Source organism: Homarus americanus, unplaced genomic scaffold (assembly GCF_018991925.1).
Source record: "Homarus americanus isolate GMGI-L3 unplaced genomic scaffold, GMGI_Hamer_2.0 scaffold25467, whole genome shotgun sequence".
In the NCBI taxonomy this organism is placed as follows: Eukaryota; Metazoa; Arthropoda; class Malacostraca; order Decapoda; family Nephropidae; genus Homarus; species Homarus americanus.
Window position 1 is genome coordinate 192,557 of NW_024732867.1, and position 26,793 is coordinate 219,349.

Sequence of the window (26,793 nt, forward strand, 5' to 3'; positions counted from 1 at the left end):
AAACATGACGTAAACAGTTCTGGCTACAGGGATATAAATCCCGGCAGCATTGTTGGTGAGCCACAAGAGAGGGGTTAGACGCTGTTGCAGTCGATTTATGAGATCCCGGACGATGGGATGGACATGTACTCGTACAGGTGTAGCTGGAGTAATCAGTACAGGTGCACGGAAGGATAATACTATCTCCCACAGTGAATTCTCGGAGTGTCCCCGGGTTACGAGGAGAGAAGATCCTACTTTTGTCTGGGGGGGTAGGATGGGACCACAAGCAGAAGAAGACGCTGAGAATGAGTTGAGGAGGTGGTGAAGATCATCCGGCGACTCAGAGTGAATCCAGATATCATCTACGTGACAGGTAACTGTGGTACCGGGAATACCAGGAAGATGAGAAAGTAGGCGATGCATAAGGATATTAAAAAGAAAGGGGCTAAGAACACCACCCTATGGAGTACCAAGATTGAAGTCCTTGGTGGAGCTACATGCCCCCATAAAGAAGACACGGGAGGTTCTGTTCCGGAGGTATCCACGAATCCATCTAAGAAATTACCTTTAACGCCGAAGTCTACTAGCTGATCAAGGATAATATCTCTATTTGCAACATCAAAGGCGCTTTTACGATCGATGAAGGCTACGGCAGTAGGGTGTGTCATACCGAGGCGAATTTTTTTTTTTTGAGTTTGAAAAATCGGCTCATGGTATTAATGATGTAGTTCTATGTGCAGACTCATGTGATATCTTCAGATTTGAAAAGTTTTCATTTTTTGCTAGGTAAATTTTAACTTGAAATCTTATGAAAATTCAGTATTCCCACCCTTTTACCAACACCACTAAATAGCTTATTTAAAGTAAAGTAAATGTATCAGGTTAATTTATTAGGATGAAAATGATCCAGAATAGTGAAACGAATGATCTTGACACATTTATTAAATTTAATATTCCTTTAGAAAACAAAATCATCAAATACAAACACCGGTTTTACTACTACGACCCGGTGTTGCTGCACACCATAGAGAACATGTCTTTCTTGCTTCTGTTTCTTACTCATCACCTCCCTGCTGACCACCTGAGCTCGGATGTAGCTTTCCCTCCTCTCCTGGCTGTACACGTGACTGCTGGCCTCGCTCACTTGCTGTACACAACGCTCTATACTCTGGGTGTGCGAGGGCCAGGCAGGGACATGCATGGGGTTGTCCAGGAAAGCTCTGACTTGAACATTGGTGAGGCTGCAGGTAAGAGGGGGCTCACTGCCACCCTGGATGTTATCCAGATCTATGAGATCAGTGAGGGTCTTGGCACCTAGATTGACTTCAGGAGTCTTCCTGACCCTGAAGGAATCGTCACCAACTGATTCGTCATGCCCAGATCCTCTCATAAGTCTCATATCCAAGATCTTTTTGACTGCCACTCTTCTCTCCTCCTCATCCTTACTGCAGAGCATTGTCTGCAGAACTGCCTCGGGATGAGCATACCAGGAAGATCTCCTCACAGTCTGCTCCACAATCTGAACAACCTTCCTTGGCTGACTCCTCAGGAGCTCAAACTGGAAGAGAACATGCCTCGGACCTTCGGAGAACGATGACTTGACCTTGGTGTTGAACCAATTTGGCAAGTAGACACTCACGATGAATTGGACAATAAGTCTCAGGTTGTGAAGCTGGTTCCCTTTCAGTTTATGATGAGCGACCCAAATTCTGCAGAACCTGAGAGCTGTTGTGAGCCACCTAGAATGTGAGACTGGACCTATCTGCAGGTAAGCAAGTCTATCAGGCATGACCCCAGTTTTGATGGCACTGCAAATCATGTAACCATAGTACTGGTCAGTACTCAGGTCGTCAATGACAGTATGTGCAAGCTCAACGAGTGGAGGGCCAACTGTGATTTTTTCAAAGCTCGGATTTATTTTTAACTCAGTGGCAGAGTCCAGCATCTTGCCAAGAGGACCAGACCACCTGTTGTTTGAAAGAGTCTTGCCATCCAGCTCCTGGATCAGATGTCTGAGTGGCAACTCGTTGGTGTGGAGGTCACAAACAATCCAGACCAGCTTCCTCCCAATCTTCCGCTCTATCCACTGTATGACCCCCCCTTGCCACCCTGTGTTCGTGTTGGTGCTGTCCCCTCCAATGGCCTGCAGGGTCTGGTCTACGTTCCGCTCTCTGAGCCAGTTCACAATGTTATCTGCCACTATCTCAGCTGGTTTCCTGATGTCATCTTTCTCTGGAGTGAAATGCCACAAATATTTCCCTCCTGGTTCACTGCAGCAGGAGTAGTGTTCCTCCTTCACCATGGCAGGGAACAACTTGTCAGAATCTCCAACTTTCATGAACACTTTAGTGTCATCCCTTCTCCCATCAAAGAACAAACAATTGATTCCATTTTCTCTTATTCCCTTATCAAACTCCTCTTCTAGGTTACTGACAAGTTTCTCCTGAGCTCTCCTTACTTTGTTATGATCTATCACCAGGTGAACATCATCAGGTGTTATCAAACCACCGTCAATCCAGGCAGCTGTTGCTATCTCTGCAGTTTCTCTGAGACCAGTGTGGTGTCGCATGCTGGCCAGAGCTATGCTCGGGATATCTTTCCTATTTCGAATCTTATGCCTGGAAGGTTTGGGATCATTATTTTCTGGGTTAGGGACAAAGTCACCATTCTCCTGGTCAGCACTCGGATCAGCCATGGGGAAGTCATTAAACTCTGAATCAGCTTGACTCCAATCATCGGCCTTTTTTACCTCACCCTGGGCCTTCTCAAGTCTCTTTTCCTCGGCAACTCTTCTCCTCTTCTGTCTCTCTGTGGCAGCCTCCTGTCTCTTGGACTCCGGAATGTTGTCAATTTTCTGATGTCTCGGTATACCTCACTTGCAGCACACCACTACTGACAACACTCTCTCCTCTCTTGTAGAAACTCAACAGACCGTCATCACGTCTGTCACCACCCTTACTGAGAAGCTAGATGCTTTCATCTCTCGCCTTGAGGGGACCATTGGTCTCCTGCCCCCTCACGTGGCACAACACAAAGCGACGCCCGTGCCACCTCCTCTTCCACACCTGGCTCTCATAAGGGTAAACGTCAGGTTCGAAAACCGGATACCGCTTAACATTATCTCATGAAATTCCCTTGAAAATTATGTTTATCACCATCATCCAGATGTTTTGTTTCACCCAGGAAGCTGTTGCTGCCCAATCTCTATTTCGAGGGAAGGCTCCTCCACTTACTGGCTACATTCCCTATGTTCATCTTGTCAGGAAGGGTCTCATTAGCTTCCAGCTTCATCCCCTCCTCCATGCCAAATCGACTTGTTTGCTGCTCTGAGGACGACAAGATGACCTTCCAGCTTCTTGAGATAGCAGTGGGTGACGGCAAGATCCGTCTATGAAACGTCTACTCTGCCCCTGTCACGATTAATCTCTCTGTCTTCCCTAGTCCTACAATCTCTGTCATGATCTACAAGGGAGATATCAGCGCTAGACACCCTGAGCTTGGGGACCTCTCTCCTAATCCCAACCAAAATGGGATTCGTCTTTTTGAGTACATCCGTCGTCACCAGCGATCTCGCTGGGATACTGGTGGTGCCACTCTCGTGGAGGTACCCTTGATCACATCATTACTTCTGGACTAGTGGCATCCCATGTAAGGTCCTCATCCATCCCTACCCTCTTCTCCGACCACGTCGCCCTCAGCCTCCATTACTCACTCCCATCTGGACCTCCCCCCTATCCAGACTCGTTACCATATTACCATCCCTCCGAAGTACTGTCCTACCTACATCTCGTACATGTCTAACCTTCTCACTACATTCGAATTAAAGTCGCCAGAGAAGTTATACTCCTCCCTCGTGAACTTCACACATAACTTCCACAGTTACTACGTCTCTCGGCCACACATCAAACGTCGCTTTGAATACCACGCCTGGACCCTTGATGAACGTATCCTCCAGGCGGAAAAGAAAATGGTGGAGGATGGTGTCTCATTCCAAGGCGACCGACCCTTGACAGTCTCCACCAGTACCAGTCATCCAGAGATGATCTAATTGCCCTCCAACAATGTGTTCGGACTGAATCCTGGCGTAATCTCACAGGCAGAGTTAACCATTAGCCATCAGACTACCGTGGGAGCCATGTGCCACCTCATCAACAAGGTGGTCAAGAAAAAGTCCTCTAGTGCCCTTCACCACAGCCCAGCAGAGTACACACAAGATCTTGTCGAAACATGGTCAGAACAATCCCAAGCCCGTAATCTTTCGGAGCACATTCAAGAGGCCCTCTCCTCCCAATAAAACATCTCTGTGCCCTCCGTCTCATGGGAGCGTTGCTGAAGGTCGATGAAGAGGATACGCTGGAGATAACCAAAAAGGAACTGCGACGTGCCCTCATTCGGGGTAAGGCAACTGCCCCGGGTGATGAAGGTGTCACCTACTCAGTTCTCTGTTTGTCCTGAAAGTCCCCAGCAACCCCCTCCTCCTGCTTTACAATCCCTGTTTTCGCACGGGGTATGCGCCCAATTCTTGGACCTCCAGCACAATAGTATCCATTCCAATATGCGGCACTGTGAAATTCAGACCCATTTCCTGTACATCTTGCTTCAGCAAGGCGATGGAACGCATTCTCCTTACTCGTCTCATGTTTTGGCTGCAGGACAAACTCTCATCCAGCGTGTATGGTTTCCTACCACAACGGAGTACGCATCACTGTCTCCTGGAACTCTATACTCGCCTCTTCCCCATGACTGCCGTAGTAGGGTGTGTCATAGGAGGGAAGATCAGCTAAAACTAATGGCCCATCACTTTTTTTGTAGATTTTAGTGTATATAAACAGAAAATAATTTCAGTTTCAATATTTTGCAACCTTTATGTCTAATGCCTATGTTCACTTACTATGTCCCGATGTACTATGTCTGTACCGCGCTAGTCGAGTAACTAGAAGACCTCATTTATTGTCCTAGTAATGTCTAGCAACTCTCCTTGCCTAGCGAGCTAACTTCCCTCAGATCGGCTTCGGCCTGCTTACGACGAGGAGTTCCTTGTGCTGGCTCCTGTTTCTGTACCGGTTGGTTATCCTGCCAAGTCTTGTACTACTTATTGAATATATCTACTGCTTGTGCCCTGGAGTTTGAAGAACCTTGTCTAGGATTTCATCCCACCACATGGCGCAGTTGAGTAGCTCCAACACGACAGTTGACAAGTCTCAAGAGCCGGCCTCGTCTGTTTCCCGCTCTTCCTCTGTTTCCCGCCCAAAAGATATACTCCACAGTGCCCCTGGATTTAAAGTGCTTTGTGACCTTGTGAAGTGCCATAAGTGAAGTGCAGTGCCTTTCATGCCTGTTTTGCTATGTTTCTGGGGCCCTACAGGTAGCAGAAACGCCTTCAGCCCAGTTTCCAAGACAGCACTTCCGGCATACATCCTCCGTCTGCGCCGGCCCGCAGGTCACTGCCTGCGCCCCCCCCTTCGACTGAGTCAGCACCGCCATCTCGCCCGGGCGCGCGGAGGAATACACCGCCGCCAGCCGCCTCCTCTCACTTCACAAATATTACAGTCAATACTCTTTTACTTGCCCGCCAGTTCCTGCACTTAGGCAAGTACATTGACGAAAACATAGCACTTCACCTTATTCTCCTTGTCTTTCCCATCGCAACCATACCAAACACGAGATGTCTGATCACGACGATTTGCTGGGAAATTTATATGAGGATTATGAGGAAGACGACGCCTCACAGACCCTCCCACCCCCCCTCACGCCTCACACGCCGGGCGCGCCAAATTCAAAGGATGGGAGCCAGGATATACGTCAGTTAATTCACTTCCTACAAGTTTCCCAAGAGAAGGAAGCCCAAAGACGTCAATTAGAGGAGGAAAAACGACATCAAGAGGAATTGTCAAGACAGTCAGAGGAATCAGCTTACCGTCTTCAACTTCAACAACAACACCAAGCTGATAACCGCAAATTCCTGGAACTATTGGAATTGCTGGCAACGAGGACGACTTCACCAGCTGCCACAACCAATTCGCCAGCTTCAGCCTCTTCATCTATCCTTCAGACAACGCCTCCTCACACGTCACCTATCCCCCTTGGGTATACCTCAGTGCCTTCTCAACCACCTGCTCCAGTCTCAACTCTCGTCGACCTCTCCGTACCTCCTCCATTACCTGCCGTCTCGAGTACACCCCTGCACAGCAAGTCTTCAGTTCCCAGCCCCCCACCTCTTCAATCTGATGCAACATATCAAGTATACCGTCAATGGCGACGTCGTTTCGAAGACTTTGCTGTTATGTCTGACCTCAACCGAATGCCCCCTCATAAACAACTCATCCAATTAAGATCGTGCATTTCCCTCGATGTTCAACGCCTCCTAGAGCACACGCTAGCCATTCCCCTGACTCCCCCATGTCAGTGACAGAGGTTTTAAACGCCTTGCAGAGTCATTTCCGAGGCCTCCGCAATGAAGCTTTGCGTCGTAGGGAACTGCTATCCTGCAAACAAGCTTCTGGGGAATCATTCTCAGACTTCTACGCACGACTTAAGGACCTAGCAGCCGAGGTGGACCTATGTACAGGCGATCCTGTAACCTGTGCTGAGATCCAGCTCAAGATGATCTTGCTGATGGGTGTACGTGACGAGGACCTGCTTCAGAAACTCCTCACCCTCGACGCCGCCTCTTCCCTCACCGACTTCGTCACCTGTTGCAGGTCGTATGAGGCCACAAGAGAGGCTGCCTCAGCTATACACTCATCGCCGTCTCAAGTTCATGCCGTCTCCACCTACAAGAGGAATCAACGCCAGATGCAGACGGCGTCCTCTCCACAGCCCCCGTCACAGTCACCAGTTTCTTCTCCCGAATCCTGCAGAAACTGTCAGCGCCAGCACGGTCCAGGAAAGTGCCCTGCGGCTGATAGTAAATGTCGAAACTGCGGGTTTCAAGGCCATTGGCCCCGCACAACTCGATGTCCTGCCAACAAGGTCTCATGCAACGCTTGCAACAAGCAAGGACACTTCGCCAAGTGTTGCAGGTCCACCAAGAAGCCTCCATCTCCAGGTCAAAACGTCTCTTCACAGCCCGACAGAACGTCCACACCACCGTCTCCCAAGAACAACAAAGGATGCCGACGCGTGGATGATGCCTCGAGTGACAGGTTCCCCAAGCCCGTCAATGTTCGTCTGTCCTACGGTACCAACTCTTCCAACCTCCTGATGATACCTGACACGGGCGCGGACATCACGGTGATTGGACCAACACACCTGGACGCCCTCAACATTCCCAGGAGTAGCCTGTCACCCACAGCCATGAACGACGTGCTCACAGCGGACGGGTCCCCGATGTCTCCACCTTTGGGTTGCTTCAAGGCAACACTAGAGCTCGGTCCCAAGTCTTGCCTTGCCACAGTCCACGTCCATGAGGGCATCCAAACCCCTCTCCTGTCATGTGGCCATTGTCAGGACTTGGCCATCGTCTCATCCGAGTTCCCAAAGCCCATCCTCGCCGTGACACACCTCAACAGGTGTGCAGAGATACCTGTTTCAGCCATGACCACACCTGCTGCCGCCCGGGAGTTTTTCTTCGTCAGTTCAGCGACGTCCTTGTCTCCAAGTCCGACCTCCAGAAGACGCCGCTCAAGAAGATGACAGGCCCCCCGATGAGAATCCACCTCAAGCCTGGCGCGACGCCTTTCGCCATCCACACACCCAGGCCTATCCCCTTTGCCCTACGGGACAAGGTGAAGGCGGAGCTCGATTCTCTGGTGCAGCAGGGGATCATCAGACACGCCGGTGAGGAGCCCTCCGAGTGGTGCCACCCTATGGTCTTGGCACCCAAGCCTGTAGGTGTTCGCATCACAGTGGACCTCACCCATCTCAACTCGCAGGTCTCCCGTCCCGCCCATCCATCGCCTACGCCCATCCAAGCAGTCCGCAGCGTCACCCCGTCTGCAAAGTTCTTTACCACGGCGGATGCACTACATGGGTACTGGCAAGTCGACCTGGCGGAAGAAGATCGCCACCTCACTACATTCATCACGCCCCACGGCCGCTTCCAACACTGCCGCGGACCCATGGGCTTCGCAGCAACGGGGGATGCGTACTGCCTCCGTGGGGATATGGCTCTGCAGGGTGTCACCAACTGCGTGAAGGTCGTAGATGACATCCTGCTCTTCGACGATGATCTCCCGGCCCACTTGAACCGAGTTCATCTGATGCTCACAAGATGTCGTGCCCATGGTATCACCCTGAACAAAGATAAATTTGTGGTCGCCGCCTCCCAAGTTAATTACTGCTGCTACAACATCTCGCCAGAGGGGATCTCAGCTGATGAGGAGAAGGTCAAGGCCATCAGGGACTTCCCTACTCCAGCGAACCTGACCGACCTTCGCTCGTTTATGGGCCTGGTAAATCAGCTGGCCGACTTCTCCCCTAAAATCGCCACATCAGCCCAACCTCTACGCCCCCTCATGAGCCCAAGCGCTCTTTCCTCTGGACTCCTGACCACGACCTAGCGTTCAGGAATGTTAAGAAGGCGTTGCTGTCACCACCAGTCTTGGCACCCTTCGACCCGTCCTTACCAGTGGTCCTCCAGACCGACGCCGCCCGTCTATACGGCTTCGGATATGCCCTCCTTCAAGATCACGGCCAGGGTAGACTGCGCTTAGTTCAGTGTGGCTCCAGGTTTTTGACCGACACGGAGACCAGATACGCCACCATCGAACTAGAGATGCTGGCAGTCGCCTGGGCTATGGCCAAGTGCCGCCTTTACCTGTTCGGCTTTGGGCATTTCACCCTCATGACGGACCATCGCCCGCTCATACCCATCCTCAATCACTACACGTTGGACGCCATCGAAAATCCTCGCCTCCAACGTCTCAAAGAGAAGACCGCCCCCTACGTCTTTACAGCTGTGTGGCGCGCCGGGAAGCTTCTGTGCATACCAGACGCCCTCTCCCGAGCTCCTGTTAGTCGCCCCACACCTGAAGATGAAGTCGACTGTACCACGGCCGCGGCTCACGTTCGGTCTTTAGTGACACACACAGCCACTTCTCTTGCTGATAAGACGACGACGACGCCCTCCATCGAAGACGATAGGACTCTCCAGGAGCTTCGCATCGCCGCCGCTCAAGACCCGGCATACGTCCAACTCCTCGACTACATCTCCGCTGGATTCCCCACCAACCGCTACGACATTCACGCCTCCGCCCTCCCCTTCTGGAAGCTAAGGGATAGCCTCTATGCGGAAGGAGAGCTGGTGTTGTGCGGCCCCAGGATCGTCGTTCCCGCTGCCCTCCGCCGGCGCACCTTATCCCGCCTCCATGACAGCCACCGCGGCGTTGAAGCCACCAGGCGCAGAGCCCGTCAGACCGTCTTCTGGCCTGGTATTGACGCCGATATTAAGAGCATGGTGGAGGCCTGTGAGCCTTGCCAGCAACTCCAGCCCAGCCAGCAACAAGAGCCGTACCTGTGCAATGACCTCCCGAAGCGGCCCTTTGAGTCCGTGTCCGCCGACTTCTTTAATGTGGCCGGAAAGTCTTTCCTGGTGGTCGCCGACAGGCTCTCTGGATGGCCCGTGGTAGTTCCCTGTGGTCGGGACACCACCTCTTCCAGGGTCATCCGGATGTTTTGTTGCTTCTTCCGGGAAGTCGGAGTGCCTCTCCGCCTCCGAACCGACGGTGGGCCCCCGTTCAATAGCCACGAGTTCAAGAGCTTCGCCGAACGCTGGGGCGTCCACCACATCGTCACCTCCCCTCATTACCCGCAGGCGAATGGCCACGCCGAGGCAGCGGTAAAGTCCGTAAAATACCTCATCCTCAAGACAGCACCGACGGGGAACCTGGACTGCGAGGAGTTCGACAGGGGCCTACTAGAACTCCGTAACACCCCTACCCCTGCCGGACGCTCTCCTGCCCAGGTGTTGTATGGCCGCCCCCTTCGTACTTGTGTGCCTGCCCACCCCCAGTCCTTCTTAGATGAATGGCAGATCAAGGCGGACGAGTGTGACCGCCGTGAGGCTGCCCGGATGGCCCAAGTGACAAGCCACTATGACGCCCACGCCCGCCCCCTTCCCAGGTTGACCGTCGGCCAGCAAGTACGAATCCAGGACCCGACGTCACACCGCTGGGACAAGGTCGGGGTCGTCATGGGCCGTGGCGAGTCTCGTTCGTACCAAGTCCGCCTCCCCAGTGGTCGTGTGTGGTGGCGAAACAGACGCCATCTCCGCCCAGTGCCATCCTCTAGTGACGAACCTTCCTCCCCGTCCCCTGTGTCCCCTTGCCCAGACCAGGAACGAAGGTCGTCAGTTGATCCTCCCATTGTCCCTCGCCGCTCCCCCCGACTCATGGAAAAAGAGTCCGTAGCCGCTCGAGATTGCACTACGAGCGTAAAGGGGGAGGGAGGTGTGTAGATATGTAAATACCAAGATATGTGAACACCCCTGACGCCAAGACTCTGTTACCATTCATTGTACCATTTATTCACATGTCTGTATTACTACATATTATTATAGCATGTCTGATATCTATGCTTATGTCTAATGCCTATGTTCACTTACTATGTCCCGATGTACTATGTCTGTACCGCGCTAGTCGAGTAACTAGAAGACCTCATTTATTGTCCTAGTAATGTCTAGCAACTCTCCTTGCCTAGTGAGCTAACTTCCCTCAGATCGGCTTCGGCCTGCTTACGACGAGGAGTTCCTTGTGCTGGCTCCTGTTTCTGTACCGGTTGGTTATCCTGCCAAGTCTTGTACTACTTATTGAATATATCTACTGCTCGTGCCCTGGAGTTTGAAGAACCTTGTCTAGGATTTCATCCCACCACACATCTCATGTTGGAATAACACACAATGACACTGTTGACCGTCTTGCAAGAATGCCTGTGGACTGGCTCTCCCTGGTGCTGGGGCTACACCCTCCCTCCTCTGCTACCGAAAGAGAATACGTTCAGCCGCTATTCCCCCTACAATCCATCGCAGGGATAGTGAACGGGCTGAGAGTATATCCATCCAACATTATGATCACTTTCTTCCGTATCCACACAAGTATCGTCGACGTGGACTTATGGTCCGAAGACATAATGTTGTCTCGGCTCGTATTAGGTTAGGATACAGACATATCTGGCAAGTTTCTGAGGCGGGGGATGTCCCGCACTTTTCTTCTTGTAAACTCTGTAACTCTCCCAACGCTAACACCCTTCAACACTATTGCCTTGACTGTCCCACTGTCAGGGACCTCCTACCATAGGAAGAGTCACTAACCACTACAGTATATGTCACCACCTATTTATACATAATAAATTTAGATATAATTCTTGCACGCTACCCACACTTTGGTGGGTGCTAAATCCCATTGTCCTCAACTCACATCAATGTCTCCATATCACAAGTCATAGCGTGTCTTGCAAGACACGAGTACCACTGTATTAGTGTCTGACCACGTGGTCTTGTAACTTGGCTTGTCGCTCCCTGGGGCGTAATAGATTAATTAAATAATAAAGTAGCGATGATACTGCCTCCTGTTGCCTGTGATGTCACCATAGTGACTGTCAATCGCATGGGAGGACTTGACGACATCGTCTCGTAGTGTGTATCAGATAATGTTCAGTTGAAAGCACAAATCATTGAAATTGGAATAGAAATACTTTATTCACAACTAGCGGAATCGCCGCCCTAGGCCACGGTAGGACGCCACCCTCCGGGAGGCTCCACATTGTCTCACTGTAGTGCATTAAGGTGTCTGCTTTGATCCTGACTTTGTACTGGTTAGAAGGCATGTTTTCCAGGGCATGTTTAAATGACTATACATACGTGTTGCGCTCATGCAGCATTTTTTGGAAAGATAGAACAATGTCATGTCTGACACATTGAATGTTGCCACACCTGATAGTAGTCTGCTTTTCATGATCTCCCATGAAGTAGAATTGGAGGAACTTTGCCTGCTCATCTTCCTGTGGTAAGAGGGATCCTGCTTTGTGATAGACTTGACCCTGGACTTTGAATGCGGGAATGTATCCGTGCTCACGAACTACTCTGGTAGCTCCAAATTATGTCATCTGGAAGCATGAATTGTACTTCTGTATATTTTCCAAACTGTGTTTTGACTCTGGTGTTGTTCCCAGCATGAGAGTCGTCAATGGTTGTGATGGTTTTTCAAAATTTGGCAGTTGTACTTTCCCATGAGAGCAGCACAGTCCAGCAGATTCTCCTTTGTACTTCTTTGCACTGCAGTATTCACATTTCTTATCCATGTTGCCAATGACAACAGAGGGATACTTTTCATATTCTATATATAAAACATCATCCATCATCACTACATATAACACCATCCATAATCACTACAGATCGGTAAAGTAGTTTCCGAGATTCCCGTGCGGACACACACACACACACAAACAAACAGACGTACTTCTTTGTTTTATATAGATATAGATCATCACTACATATAATACCACCCATTATCACTACATATAACATCATCTATCATCACTACATATAACACCATCCATCATCACTACATATAATACCACCCATTATCACTACATATAACATCATCTATCATCACTACATATAACACCATCCATCATCACTACATTTAATACCACCCATCATCATTACATATAACATCATCCATCATCACTACATATAACACCATCCATCATCACTACATTTAATACCACCCATCATCATTACATATAACATCATCCATCATCACTACATATAACATCATCTATCATCACTACATATAATACCACCCATCATCACTACATATAATACCACCCATTATCACTACATATAACATCATCTATCATCACTACATATAACACCATCCATCATCACTACAATTAATACCACCCATCATCATTACATATAACATCATCCATCATCACTACATATAACACCATCCATCATCACTACATTTAATACCACCCATCATCATTACATATAACATCATCCATCATCACTACATATAACATCATCTATCATCACTACATATAATACCACCCATCATCACTACATATAACATCATCTATCATCACTACATATAACACCATCCATCATCACTACATTTAATACCACCCATCATCATTACATATAACATCATCCATCATCACTACATATAACACCATCCATCATCACTACATATAACACCATCCATCATCATTACTACATATAACACCATCCATCATCACTACATATAACACCATCCATCATCATCACTACATATAACACCATCCATCATCATCACTACATATAACACCACCCATCATCACTACATATAACATCATCCATCATCACTACATATAACACCACCCATTATCACTACATATAACAACATCCATCATCACTACATGTAACACCATCCATCATCACTACATATAACACCATCCATCATCACTACATATAACACCATCCATCATCACTACATATCCATCATCATCACTACATATAACACCATCCATCATCACTACATATAACACCATCCATCATCATCACTACATATAACACCATCCATCATCATCACTACATATAACACCACCCATCATCACTACATATAACATCATCCATCATCACTACATATAACACCACCCATCATCACTACATATAACAACATCCATCATCACTACATATAACACCACCCATTATCACTACATATAACAACATCCATCATCACTACATGTAACACCATCCATCATCACTACATATAACACCATCCATCATCACTACATATAACACCACCCATCATCACTACATATAACAACATCCATCATCACTACATGTAACACCATCCATCATCACTACATATAACACCATCCATCATCACTACAGATAGGTAAAGTAGGTTCCGAGATTCTCGTGCAGATACACAAACACACATACTACTTTGTTTTATATATATAGATAAAAATATTACATCAAAAGGATAGGGTAGATTACTACTCCCACCCTAACCCTTCTGGGGCTTACAAAAAAGTTATAAATGTTACAAAAATACAATAATTATTTTTACAGAAATGAAATAGTTCATTTTTACATGAACACTGTACTAAATTAAAAGAACAGATAATGCAATCTTACACAAAGTTAAATGTTATATCCTTGGAGCAAAATGTTTATACATTACAAGAATTATTTTAATCTTTCTATTATTAATCATCCAACAAACTTGTTTCTTTCGAGTAGTGATCTCACTGTTCCTGTATGGTTGGATATTTTTTCACATCGTAATACATAATGTTGTAGTGTATGTGCATCCTAAGATGACACAGTTGACCCGCCCCTCCACTTATCTGCCAGTAATATTTGTATCCCAATCTTAGTCTCATTATAACAGTATCAACAGTTGGTTAGTTAGTGTTTTGTAAAACATACAAATAATGCTGAAAACTCTCGCTACATATATAAGGTAATCACTTCTCTTCTTGCCTTTTTCCATTCCTCTCTTTATCGTTCTAATACTTACATTGTTAACAATATATACATCTGTTCTGCAGCGTTTTGGGCCAATTTGTCAGCCATTTCATTTAAATGAACCCCCCCACATGTGACGGAATCCATACAAACTTCACAGTTCATTCCATTTCTTGTATTACTATGACCAGTCGTTTACAGGTATTAACAATATGAAAGTTACATGGATATTAACTCTGCAAGGCTTCCAATGGACTTTTACTATCAACAAAAATACATTTTCCTTTACCTGGAGTCCTTCACAAATTCTGTATAGTTCACCCAGCGTGGATGAGGTGTTGTTACTAATTCTTTTACAAACTGTTTCATCTGCATAACACTCACTGATAAGATATTACCTTATAAAAACACCACATCCCGCTTGACCGTTACTTAATACTGATCCATCACAATCTATATGTACAGTGTTTCGCCTGGGAAAACTATTTATTTTCTCTAAAAGGACATTTCGTAAGTAGCTGGGATGTCAATCTTATTTTTGCACCTCAAGCTGTAAAATATCTTCTGCAATGCATCCTTCCTGCCATGGTCTAAACCTTAAATAAGTTTGTAATGAAATACAATATTTCTTTACTCCATATCATATTATTATACAGTAACCTTGCATTCTTGGACACATTGGCAAGATCTGTTCTTTCATTCAAGCACATTATTGTACGGGACAACCTATTATCTTATCCTCTCCTAATGGTCCTAAGAATTGCAGCTACACCAAGTTCCTTTACTCTATGTTCTATACTTGGTAAATCTAACTCCATTCTCATTATTTCAATTCAAGTGTTCCGTTGAGAACCTAAAACGACTCTTAAGGGCTCGTTTTGTATCATTTCAAGCTTTTGAATGTCTCACTTACTGTACATAATAAGGATGGGAGATGCATAGTCAATAACTGAACGTTTAATACTGATATAAACCATCCTTAAAATAGGAATACCTGCACCATTTCCCTTCCATGCCAAAGCTCTTAAATGCCTTCTAAAACTTCCTTTGCATGCATTCTCCAGGTATTGCATCTCACGTACTTTACTGTTGGACTTGTACGCAATGTACATCCCAAGGTATTGGTAAACATCAACTTTTTCTAGCCTTAGTCCATTCAAAATAAATCCCTTGTTCATAATTTCTGACTTGATATTTCGTATTTCATTGTTAATTACAAGGCCCATTCTACAACAAAGTGTACTCAATGCATCTAAAGCTTCTTGCAGGTTTCTCATACCTTTACACTGTAAAAGTGTATCATCAGTAGGCTTAGGATAATTATGCATTTAAAAATGGCTAAATATGCATGCAAATATGCACTTTAAAATATGTTAATAAATAATAACTACTAAGTTAATAACTCCTTTTCTATACATTTTCTCAGTAGATTTATTTTCCCAGACAGGATGTCGCCGAATTAGGATTTTTCAAAGAAGGATTAAATACAAAAAAAAACCAATATACTGACATAAAGTAATTTATTAAACAATACTGAAAAAAGTATTTTCCTTTTAAGAAAATAGAAGAACAAAAGAGTTTCAGGAGGGAACTAATGGATCCCGTGCATCTATACCCTGCCTGGCTGAACACGAACCCATCACGTAAAGTTCATGTCCACTGACCAGCCAATCACGGCCTAGCTAACCACAGCCTAATGTTGAGCTATATAAACGTCACTTAAGTATGTTCCTTGTGGATATTATGACTCTAAAACAAAATCGCGTATTTTCGATTTTGTATTAGTGCAATAAAATGGACTTTTATATTTCAAATATCAGTAATTTCTGCCCCAGCGTTGCTGTTATGCTCGTGAATTTTTTGACCCTTGAGGTTGAAGAATGTTTTATAATATTTTGGAATGTTCCAAATATATGCCTTATAAAACAAAAAATATGAATATGCACTTTAGCTAAAAAATGGCTTAAATATGCATTTGCATATGCATAATTATCCTAAGCCTAATCATCAGCATATATTACAACCTGTGAGTCTCCAGGATATTCGTAGCGATCCATTATGTTCATCAATATGTTAAAAAGATTGGGGCTAAGTACACCTCCCTGTGGAGTCCCCAACTCCATCTCTCTTCTGAGTACCAACCCTGAAATCATACTCTAGCCATTCTGTTACTTAAGTAATCCACAATACATTTCAACAACCTCCCGGAAACCTCTAAAGTAATTAATTTCCTCAAGTATGACTTCTTTATTTGCCCTATCAAAGGCCCCTTTTAAGTCTACAAAAGTCCTGCATATAGCCTTGGAGTTATTCAAACACTTTACAACACAGTCTGCAGTACTTCTACCTTTCATAAATCCAAGTAAATTGGGCGTCAAGAGATTTTCCACTTTATACAACAACCTGTTTAATACTATTCTTTCCTTCATTTTACTAAAACAAGAGGTCAAAGATATGGGACGAAGATCGCCATTGTTCTTTGGTATTGGTACAATTACTGCTTTCTTCCACTTAAGAGGAATACAACCTCCATTATAAGACATATTAAACAAGTCTAACAGGGGCTCTTCTCTAATACCAGCCAGACAGTTAAAAATATCATATGTTAGTCCATCATCACCGCCTGCCGTAGACTTTCCTATTTTATTCGCATATAATAATTCGCCTCTCGTTATAGGAACGCATATATTATCCTCCAGTGTACACTGACTTTGTACTTACTCACGCCTAAGTCTACTCTTACTGTACTTTGTAATGATGCCTGCACACTCGGGGGTAATTCGGCAAAACTAGCAGTTCCAGCCCATGTCCTATTAAGATGACTGGCCCTGCCCTATGGGTCAGCGTAGCTGTTGCCCTTGCTTCGAACACCTCGCACTCTATTCACTTCCTTCCATATCTCACCCAAGTTTTTGCCTTTAGCGATTCTCCTTAAAAAGTCTGTCCAGTATTTATTCCGCGCCTCTTGCTTGATTTAACTACACATTTTTGCAGTTTTTTTCAGTACTTCCTTGATTTCATTATCACTTGGATTTGCACTTCATTCTCTTTGCACCTTTCTAAGGAGTTTACTCCAGCCCTGAACCAATTTGTCTTTAACATACATGTTACGTTCCCATTATTTATTTCTCTTTTATAATTACACTTACTTGTCGTCAAAACAGAATCAATAATATGTAATAAATCATCATAAAAGTTATCAACATCCTTTGGTTAATAATCTATATACCAATCCTGTAGAGTAGTAATCAGCTCATCCTTTTGTCTTCCGGCAACCAATATCTTTTTCCGCTTAATTAACTTCTGTATTTTGTAAACATGTATAGTAATTCGTAATGCAATTCCCTAACTATGACAGCAATCGCTCTTAATCCACTTGTATTAAAACGTACTGCATAATATAACCTTCCTCCATGTATGTGGGTAGGCTTAGGATTTCCCAGTATTTCAATATTACCAAACTCCTCCAAGAAGTGTAACCATCTCCTTCCATTAATGTTGCTCGGTCCCATAGTACCCAGGACTTCGTGTCTATCATTAATATCACCAACCAAAAACACTAGCATAATTAAATAGGCACCCAGGCATGTCATCAATATCCAGACTTTGAGGATGTACTGAACATAGATGTTAACAATACTCATAGACCGCCCTTGAACCTAGATTTTAGCATACAAACTTTTAACCCATTCTGCTTGACAGTATATCATCAGCATATATTACAACCTGTGTCTCCAGGAAATTCATAGCGAGTCATAATGTGCATTAATATGTTAAAAAGAGTGTGGCTAAGTCTACCTCCTGGTAGACCCTGCGGCCATATGGCCCCACAAAAATTGTGACCAAGTCCCAGGTTGCTTATCTGACCTTCTGCCTCATTTACACACAATTGTAGGGTCCTCAATTGTTTCTTTTACTGTTGACAACACAACATACATAATGAATATTTCTCACACTAGATCATTTTGTAATTCTGTATTACTGTATTATTATTATTATTTTTATTATTATTATTATTATTATTATTATTATTATTATTATTATTATTATTATTATTATTATTATTATTATTATTATTATTATTATTATTATTATTATTATTATTATTATTATTATTATTAAAATTTTTATTATTTTTTATTTATTTTTATTAATTATTAATTGTTATTATTATTATTATTATTATTATTATTATTATTATTATTATTATTATTATTATTAAATTTTTTATTATTTTTTATTTATTTTTATTAATTATTAATTGTTATTACTTATTATTATCATTATTATTTTCCAGGCCCTGATATGGGTCAGTGACCTGTGCCCGGGTGGGCTAATCCCCGTAAAAAAAAAAAAAAAATTAAATAAAATTCAACCGGTACATTTTTCTGAACTTAATTTAACAGACCTCTTGTATTATTTCTATGGTCATTTTTCCCACCCATCACGTTTTTTCAAACGAAAAAAATTGTTTGCTAGTTTTCTTGCTGTTTTAGTTGATTCTGACATTTATCTTTGAGGCAAATCATTTTTTTTAGTTAGGTTAGGTTACGTTAGGTTAGGTGGTATACTGCATATCTCATGACGATTATTAGGTGCAAGAAGAAAGATCTAAAACTACAACTCACAATCAGAAATACCAACCAAACCGAGACTGCTGCGCACGTGTTATTGTGTTCATTTCCAAATACTTCAGGCCCAGGGAGGCCGGTACTGTTTTGGGAGAGTGTACATTTGCCTCCACATGATGGTACTGTACCACGACCTGGGAAGGTGTGAGGGCACAGGTACGAGATGTGGCACGCAGCGCTGTAGTCATGGGTGTGAACTGTGTATTGCTCCGTTTGGGGGTTCCCCGTAGTTTTGTCCAAGTCGCTCAGTCGTGATTACACCACGATGCTACATAACATAAACAAATAAAGTATCCATGTGATATGTGTTCCTCAGCATTGATGTGTGGCAATGCAAACGGAGTATTTTCACCGTTTCACTCCCTGAAAACGGCGCTGCATGCCACATATCTTACACACACACTCCCAGGCTGTAGATACAGTCTCGTTAAAGATTATTCGATCGAACGCGCATGCGTGCGTAGTGTCAACAAAGGCTGTAAGAGACTGCTCCTTAAAATTCGTATTTCTGACGAATTTAGCGCGTCTACCAATCCCAGCCTGTGCAGACAACTATAGTAAGACCCAGATATCAGCACAGTGGCATATATTTTTTTGTTACTTTTGGACTTTGTCATTTTTTGGGGATAAAACATCTGGTCCTACCACCCGATCCCTCTGAGCAAAGTTTTTCAAGTTTGCGCATGCGCAATGTGATAGTGTGACGTCATTACCACTCCACCTGACTGCAGTATTGCCAACGTGCCCTATGCCCGCCGTTAAACGCTCCCGTTCGTTGGAAACGGCGGCGGTGGGTGACAGTGATGCTGACGACTTTCTTCTTGAAGACACGTCAAAGAAGAAGCAGAAACCTCAGAAGTCAGGGTCTCCAGCAGGGGCCACGGCTCCCCCTTGCACCCCTTCTGGGGCTGTAGAGGGTGGACTCCTGTCATCAGGGTCCCCAAGTGAGCCTACATGTGGCTCAATGACCGACCCTCCGCCGACGATGGACATAGGGGATTCCCTTTGTCTCCCTGCCCCGTCGCGCCTTCGTCGTCTCGCCTTCCCTCGGGACTTGCCTCTGAGCACACGGACGATCTGGTTCTTCCGTCACTGCTCTCCACTTCAGGACTCAACACTTCGCCTCCGCCGAGGTCCCACAGCCGTGATAGTCACCACACAAATGGACGAGACGGTACGCCTGCTCACTCAGGTGGGCTTTCCTGCTCCCCAGGGGGAGGTGATGCTGAAGTTCACCATCATCACCCCAGAAACTCGTCGTACCAAGGTAATGGTTCGCCACGTACCCTGGGAGATCCCTATCGACGATCTTCGCCCTCTTCTCCCACAACTACTGGACATGGAACGCCGCATCAACCCGGTCTCCAAACGTCCATCCAACGAACTCATCGGCTGGTGGGTGGGCCCCCTCCCCCCGAAGGTGAATGTAGGACCAATTCACAACTGTCCTCTCGACCGATTTATCGGAACCCCGAAAATCTGTGGTCGTTGCCAATCGTGGAAACACCGCACCTGGGAGTGCACGAGGATGGTCGCCTGCGGTTTCTGTGCAGGTCCTCACGACACAGTGGAATGCAAATCGAAAATTCAGAACAAAATCCCAGTTATTCCACGGTGCGTCAATTGCCATGGCAGTCACCACGCCTGGAATGCCAATTGCCCACAGCGTCCTGGCACTCGCCCGGGGAAAACTTACCTTGTACCACCGCCCTCGTCTCTGACGAAGCCCCTGTCAACCAAACCTCAATCCTATCCACCACCGCCTCTTCCATCCACCAAGGATTTCCCATTGATCTCCTCTCCTCTACCACCCCCTCCATCACCCCTACCACCCATCCTTTCTCCCCTCCCTCCCTCTCCCTACCGTTCTTGGAACAAGGTCGTTGCCGGCCCTGCCACACAGTCACCACCATCTCCTGCCCACCCGGACCCCCGCTGTCTCTCACCAGCACCACCACCTCTTACTCAACTGAACCCTCACCGTCCCTCTCCGTCGCTACCACCGCCACATGCCCAGTCGGGCCCTCGGCAATCCTCGCCGCCACCTCCAGCTCATGCACAGGTACACCAAGTTGGTTCTATGGAAACAATCACTCTCCGTCTGGATCGCCACTCCAAGCAAATCAACCTTCTCTCAGCCCAACTCGACTTGTTTGTGAAAACAATTGCGACATTGCAGAAGCAACAACAACTCATTCTGGACACCCTGACCCAACAGGGGCGCACTTTGCAAGCCCTGATAACCCGCCTCCTTCCATCTCCCGAGATGGAGGATCCATCCCTCGCTCTCCCACTCCTCCCTCTCCATTTCTCTCAACAGAATTTGGTACCTCCTCTGGAGCCCTATCTAGCCCCTCCGACTCATCTCACACCGGAGGCCGTTCCCTCCTCTTCTTACAATGGAACATCCAGGGACTTAGACCTCGCCGGACAGACCTCGCCCAGTTTGTGCTCTCCCATCAAGTAGATGTTGCTCTACTTCAGGAAACCATCACAGACGATGTTACTCCACTCCGCCTCTCTGGCTATTCTGTTTACACCCTGCCTCGGTACCGTGGGCAGGCTCGTGGCCTCCTCACCCTTGTGCGTAACACCATTCCATCTGTTCGTCTCCCTTCACCTGACTCACATGGACCCCCGTCTGAATTACTTTCTGTCTCCCTTACTCTTGGTGACCGGACCCTTCGTGTAGTCAATGTTCATTTCAAGAGTGATTCTCTGGACCCCCAGGTTCTTCACGACCTCCATGATGGGGTTCCCACTATTGTTCTTGGCGACTTTAATGCCCGCCATCCCACTCTTACTCCGGATCATCCCACTCCATGTACCCTTAATGGATCACATCTCTCACAGTTTCTTAATGGGGATGATGATGTTCGCTTTCTTTGTCCTGACGATCCTACTCGCCTCCCCCATAGTTTCCTTGATGTTGGCTTACTATTGAACGGTCATACTTCCTTTCATCCTACCGTCTGCACCGAGCCTGCTCTGTATAGTGACCATCTTGCCGTTACTACCCATCTCAGGCTCTCCTTCTCTGCCCCGACATCAACTCCTTATCGATCCCCTCGCCTTCGTCTCACACAAGATGCTGTTCCTTCCTTTACCCAATACCTTTCTACCTGGGCGGATTCCTATGTTGTCCCTCAGTCCCTTGACTCTTACAGCGCTGATTTTGTTGATGCCGTGTATGACTCTGTCAATCGCGCTACCCCTCCACGCCCTCCCCGTCACCCCAGAAGTGCCACCAACTACTGGTATCGTATCCCTGCCATGAGACATCTCCGGCAGGTAACCCGTGATCTCCACTCTGCCATACGGAGGTCTCGGTCTCCAGAGGACTGGGAAGACTTCAAAAATTGGTGCTCCTTTGCAACTCAGGAGCGCCGTCGGATACGTGAGGCGGACTGGCTATCCTTCACGGGATCTCTATCGTTCCAGTCGTCACCCTCTTATGTATGGAATCGGATTAATGCTATACGGGGTACTCGACGGAGGCCTCCTCCCCACCCTGACCCGCCTCCCTTGCCTGCTCTTTAATGGAGGACTGGGCACAAGCTTCCTCCCCTGAGGCACTTCCAGATCCAATGCAGGAGGCAGTGCAGGCCCGCATCGATGCGTCTGAGCCTGTTGTTCGTGCTGCTCTTACCTCCCCTGCCCCCACTGATCATCCCATCACACAGTTCGAGCTTGACAGTGCTCGTCGCTCTAGAAAAGACACCTCTCCTGGGGATGATCAGATAACCTACTCCGTCCTCAACGCCTGTACTAATATTCCTAACGGCCCCTTGCTTGCTCTCTACAATATGTCTTATGAACATGGGGTTCTCCCGTCCAACTGGAAAAATGCCACTATTATCCCCATCCCTAAGCCGGGAGATCCTGGGAAATATCGACCCATTAGTCTTACCTCCTGTGTTTGCAAGATGATGGAGAGGGTACTCCATCGTCGCCTTCTTCACACCATAGGCGGCTTCCACAACTCCCTCAATGGTTTCATTCAACATCGCAGCACAGCACACTCCATTGCTTCCTTTTATTGCAATCAGACTGCCCGCGTCTCCGTCTTCCTTGATATCAAGGGAGCCTTTGATACGGCTCAGCCTGCCCTCATTTTAGCTGAACTTGCACGGTTAGGGGTTAAAGGGAGACTTCTACAATGGATCGCCTCTTACCTCACTGGACGTCAGGCCCGGGTTCGCGTTGAAGGCTCTATGTCTCCTGTTCAAGAAATGAACCTCGGCACCCCTCAAGGTGGAGTCCTGAGTCCCACCTTGTTTAACACTCTCATGCACTCCATTGCATCACTCCCGTGGCCGACAGAAGTTGTCCACTCAGGATATGCCGACGATGTCCTCCTCCAAGCCCCTGACTACCTCAGCATGCAGGAAGCCCTTGATCTGGTCTCCAGAGAGTGTGATTCACTTGGTTTCCTTCTTTCAACTGCGAAAACAAAAGCCATGTGGCACGGTCGTGTTGTACCTCCACCCCTTTTCTTATCAGGAACGCCCTTGGACTGGGTTAATGAGACAAAATACCTGGGTGTGTATGTAACTCGCACACGTTGTCAGATCCCTGAAGTCCGCTATCTTCGAGACATATGTTTTCGGCGTCTCGCTCCCCTCTCTACCATGTGCAGGGGTTCCCTTGGTGCCAGCATCCCTGTACTTCTCACCATGTACAAGTCTTTTGTCCGTTCCTGTGTCGACTACGCCGCCCCTGCCCTCGTCAACATTAGTCGGACTGCTGTCAACCGTCTCGAAGTTATCCAGAGGAAAGCTGCTCGTATCATCCTTGGGGCTCCTCAGTGGACACGCTCTACTTCTCTATATAACGAACTTGGTCTTTCCCCCTTACAGGATCGTGTCCAGGAGTTTTACCTAAAAACTGCCGTCTCCATTCTACGGGATCCTAGGGGCAACTATGTCCAAACCAACTTGACTACTGCTGTTCGAGACCGACCTCCATCTAGAAGACAGTGGCGAGGGTCACTCATCCGAGCCCTTCAGGAACATGACCTCCTGCCTGATATTGTTGTCACCCCTGCTGTTGGTTCGTCTCCTTCTCCCTGGCTGGATTTTCAACCTGAAGTGATTGCCCTCGGTGGACCGCTCCCGAAATCCCAGGTGAACCCTGTTATTCTCTGCAAATACCACCTCTCCAGGATCGCTCACTGGTCCCCAGGTAGGGTCGTCCTCTACACTGATGGTTCTGTTGACCCCGCTACAGGTAGGGCCGGGGCTGGTGTCTACATCTCCCGTCCTCATGCCCCTGAGCCTATCAAACTGTCTCTCAGAGTTTCTGACGGGGCATCCTCCACTCAGGCTGAACTAATAGCCCTCCTTGCTGCCCTTCTCGCTGAGGAAGAAGCAGATGGTTTCTGCCCCTTGCTTGTCTGCTGCGATTCCAGGTCTGCTCTCGACGGGATCGCATTTGGATCTGGGGAAAATAAGGACCTCATCCTCCGAATACGAGGGTTAACATCCACACTTCAGGATGAAGGCCGTCCTGTGACATTCCTATGGATACCTAGTCATGTCGGTATCTTGGGGAATGAGGCAGCAGATGACCTTGCCAAGACTGGCTGCAACAAGGCCACACCTGACTACGTTGTTCCTCGAACATTCTTACAGATTAGGACCCAAATCCGCCGCAAACAGAGAGAAGCTCGGGAAGCAGCCATCCCCCTGGACTCCCCGCCCACATGGTACGATGTCCTCCGTAAACTTCCTGACTTCTCATACGTCTACGGGAAAGGGTCGCGGAAGGGGGACGTGATTGCTGCCCGTATCATCATTGGGTATGACTTTGCTTGGGAGATTGGTATCCCCACATCCCCTGAGCAACGCTCTTGTGCGTTATGCAGAAGACCCGACAGCCGCACCCTTATTCACTACCTCCTAAGATGTCCCCACACACAACGCTTCCGTGACGCCTGCTGGACCACCACTCCACGACCCCCTGACGGAGACACGATGATCCTCCCAATACTGGCCAGATATTTTGTAAATAATATTAATTATGTGTTAAAGGAACATCCTTCCTTCCTTAGGCTTTAGTAAGCCCCTTTATAATATTTATACTGTATATACTTTTCACACTTGCCAGATGATTCTGGTGTCATTGTACAGGGGTACCTAGTAACAGCACTAGGATCCCGCTTCCTCTATCAAGGAATAAACAATTGAAATTGAAATTGAAAGATTATTCGAACACTGCTGGAGAAAGCTGGCAACTCATGGCAGTTTCTTTACTATAGTACGTTGTATAATATAATTCGAAACAACAAAGCCCAACCAGTAAATTAAGCAACGGGGAACTAAGTAAACAATCACCGATCACTTTTACATTTATTCATAATTTTTGCGACGTACTATAGTAAACAAACGGCCTTGAGTTGCCGGTATTCTCCAGCAGTGTTCGAAGAATCTTGAACGAGACTGTACAGTATGTTCATGTGAAGGCAACTGTACATTCATGAGCAGCTATGGTTTAAAAGTTATAAAACGATGAAGGCGGTACAAGCACATGAAGCATATTCCAAACTGTTACTTACCTGGCATGGTTTCGTCGTCATCCCATCCCTTCCAAGCTTCTGTAGGGATTATTGCCTCCGAATAAATACTGCTCTCAGGATGAGTGTGTTGCTGGTAATTGGAAAGTGATTGCATATCGGTGGAGGGAAAGGTGGAGGCAGGGTTGGTGGGCAAGGACTTGGTGGCAGACATGGTGGGTAGATGTGAAGATGATTGTGACTTCACATCCCCACTTTTGCCTGACGAGGTTGTAGGCTGACCCACCACTGACAAGGATGGTGGCTTTGGAGAATGTGCGTCACAGTTGTTAGTGGTAGAGATTCGAGGGGGCTTACCCGGGTTTCCAGACAAGGAATTCTCCTGTATGAAAGGACAATCTAGATTACTCAGTGTCATTGTTCTGTATCATCCAAGCAACTACTCCCACTGATGTTATTTACTTATTAACCTTCGAGCAACTATTCCCAATGGTGTTATTGCTAAAACGACCAACTTACTATAAGTAACTGAAGCATATTTCGTCATTATAATTTTAGATAATTACTTGTGAAGTGTGACAGCCGACTAAACTACAAATTCGGACAAAGTCTCTGTGTTTCAGTTATGAAATCTTTCAAGAAATGGTAGTGGGCATTTATGTACAATGAAAATAGTTGTAGTGAGAGAAGCGTTACATAACTTACACAACGCGAAAGAATACTCAAAGTTTATAAGGAGAAAATGTTGTACTTTGACCGAATGTTTGAGAATGGGAAGATAGCGGTAGAGTTCGTTTGAAATAGAGGGCTGTAGATGCCAACCCTTAATTGATTAAACAATTAAACACTTTTTGTCTGTCCGTAATGCATCAATGCATCAATAGACTCTATAAGAAGTGAGTATATATACTCAGCAAGTCATATTAAAATCATCTGGTCAAAAAGACACGTATAAAAATGGGGTCTCTAACTTAAGAGAAAAATAAACCCATAAATTTATTTTTGCGTACTGCATTCAAATTTCATAGATGTAAAAACCACGTATTAGGGGCTGATGAATTAGTAATAAAAACATAACTTTCAATTGTAAATATACAATTTTTAGAGCGTATTGATTTTGATAAAGTTGCTTGATAAAAAAAAATCTAATTTACGAAAATTACGTTTTATCTTAAGTATTTTTTGAAGCTCACGAGCAATTATTAGATCTTATTTCTTTGTAAATCCAAATTATAAGTATTAGAAGGCGATTCCTTAAAACAAAAAGT

The 26,793-nt window shown here is 46.2% G+C and overlaps 1 protein-coding gene across 1 annotated transcript in view; it reads right to left on the minus strand.

Moving 5' to 3' along the window:
* Positions 1 to 4,465: 4,465 nt before the first annotated feature.
* Positions 4,466 to 26,793, minus strand: part of LOC121869134 (docking protein 2-like) — a 109,653-nt gene continuing 87,325 nt past the window's right edge. The window contains exons 8-9 of the mRNA XM_042370321.1: positions 25,568 to 25,907; positions 4,466 to 4,545 (exon numbers count right to left, since the gene is read on the minus strand). Coding sequence (XP_042226255.1) covers positions 4,466 to 4,545; positions 25,568 to 25,907 — 420 coding nt within the window. The remainder of the gene's footprint in view (positions 4,546 to 25,567; positions 25,908 to 26,793) is intronic.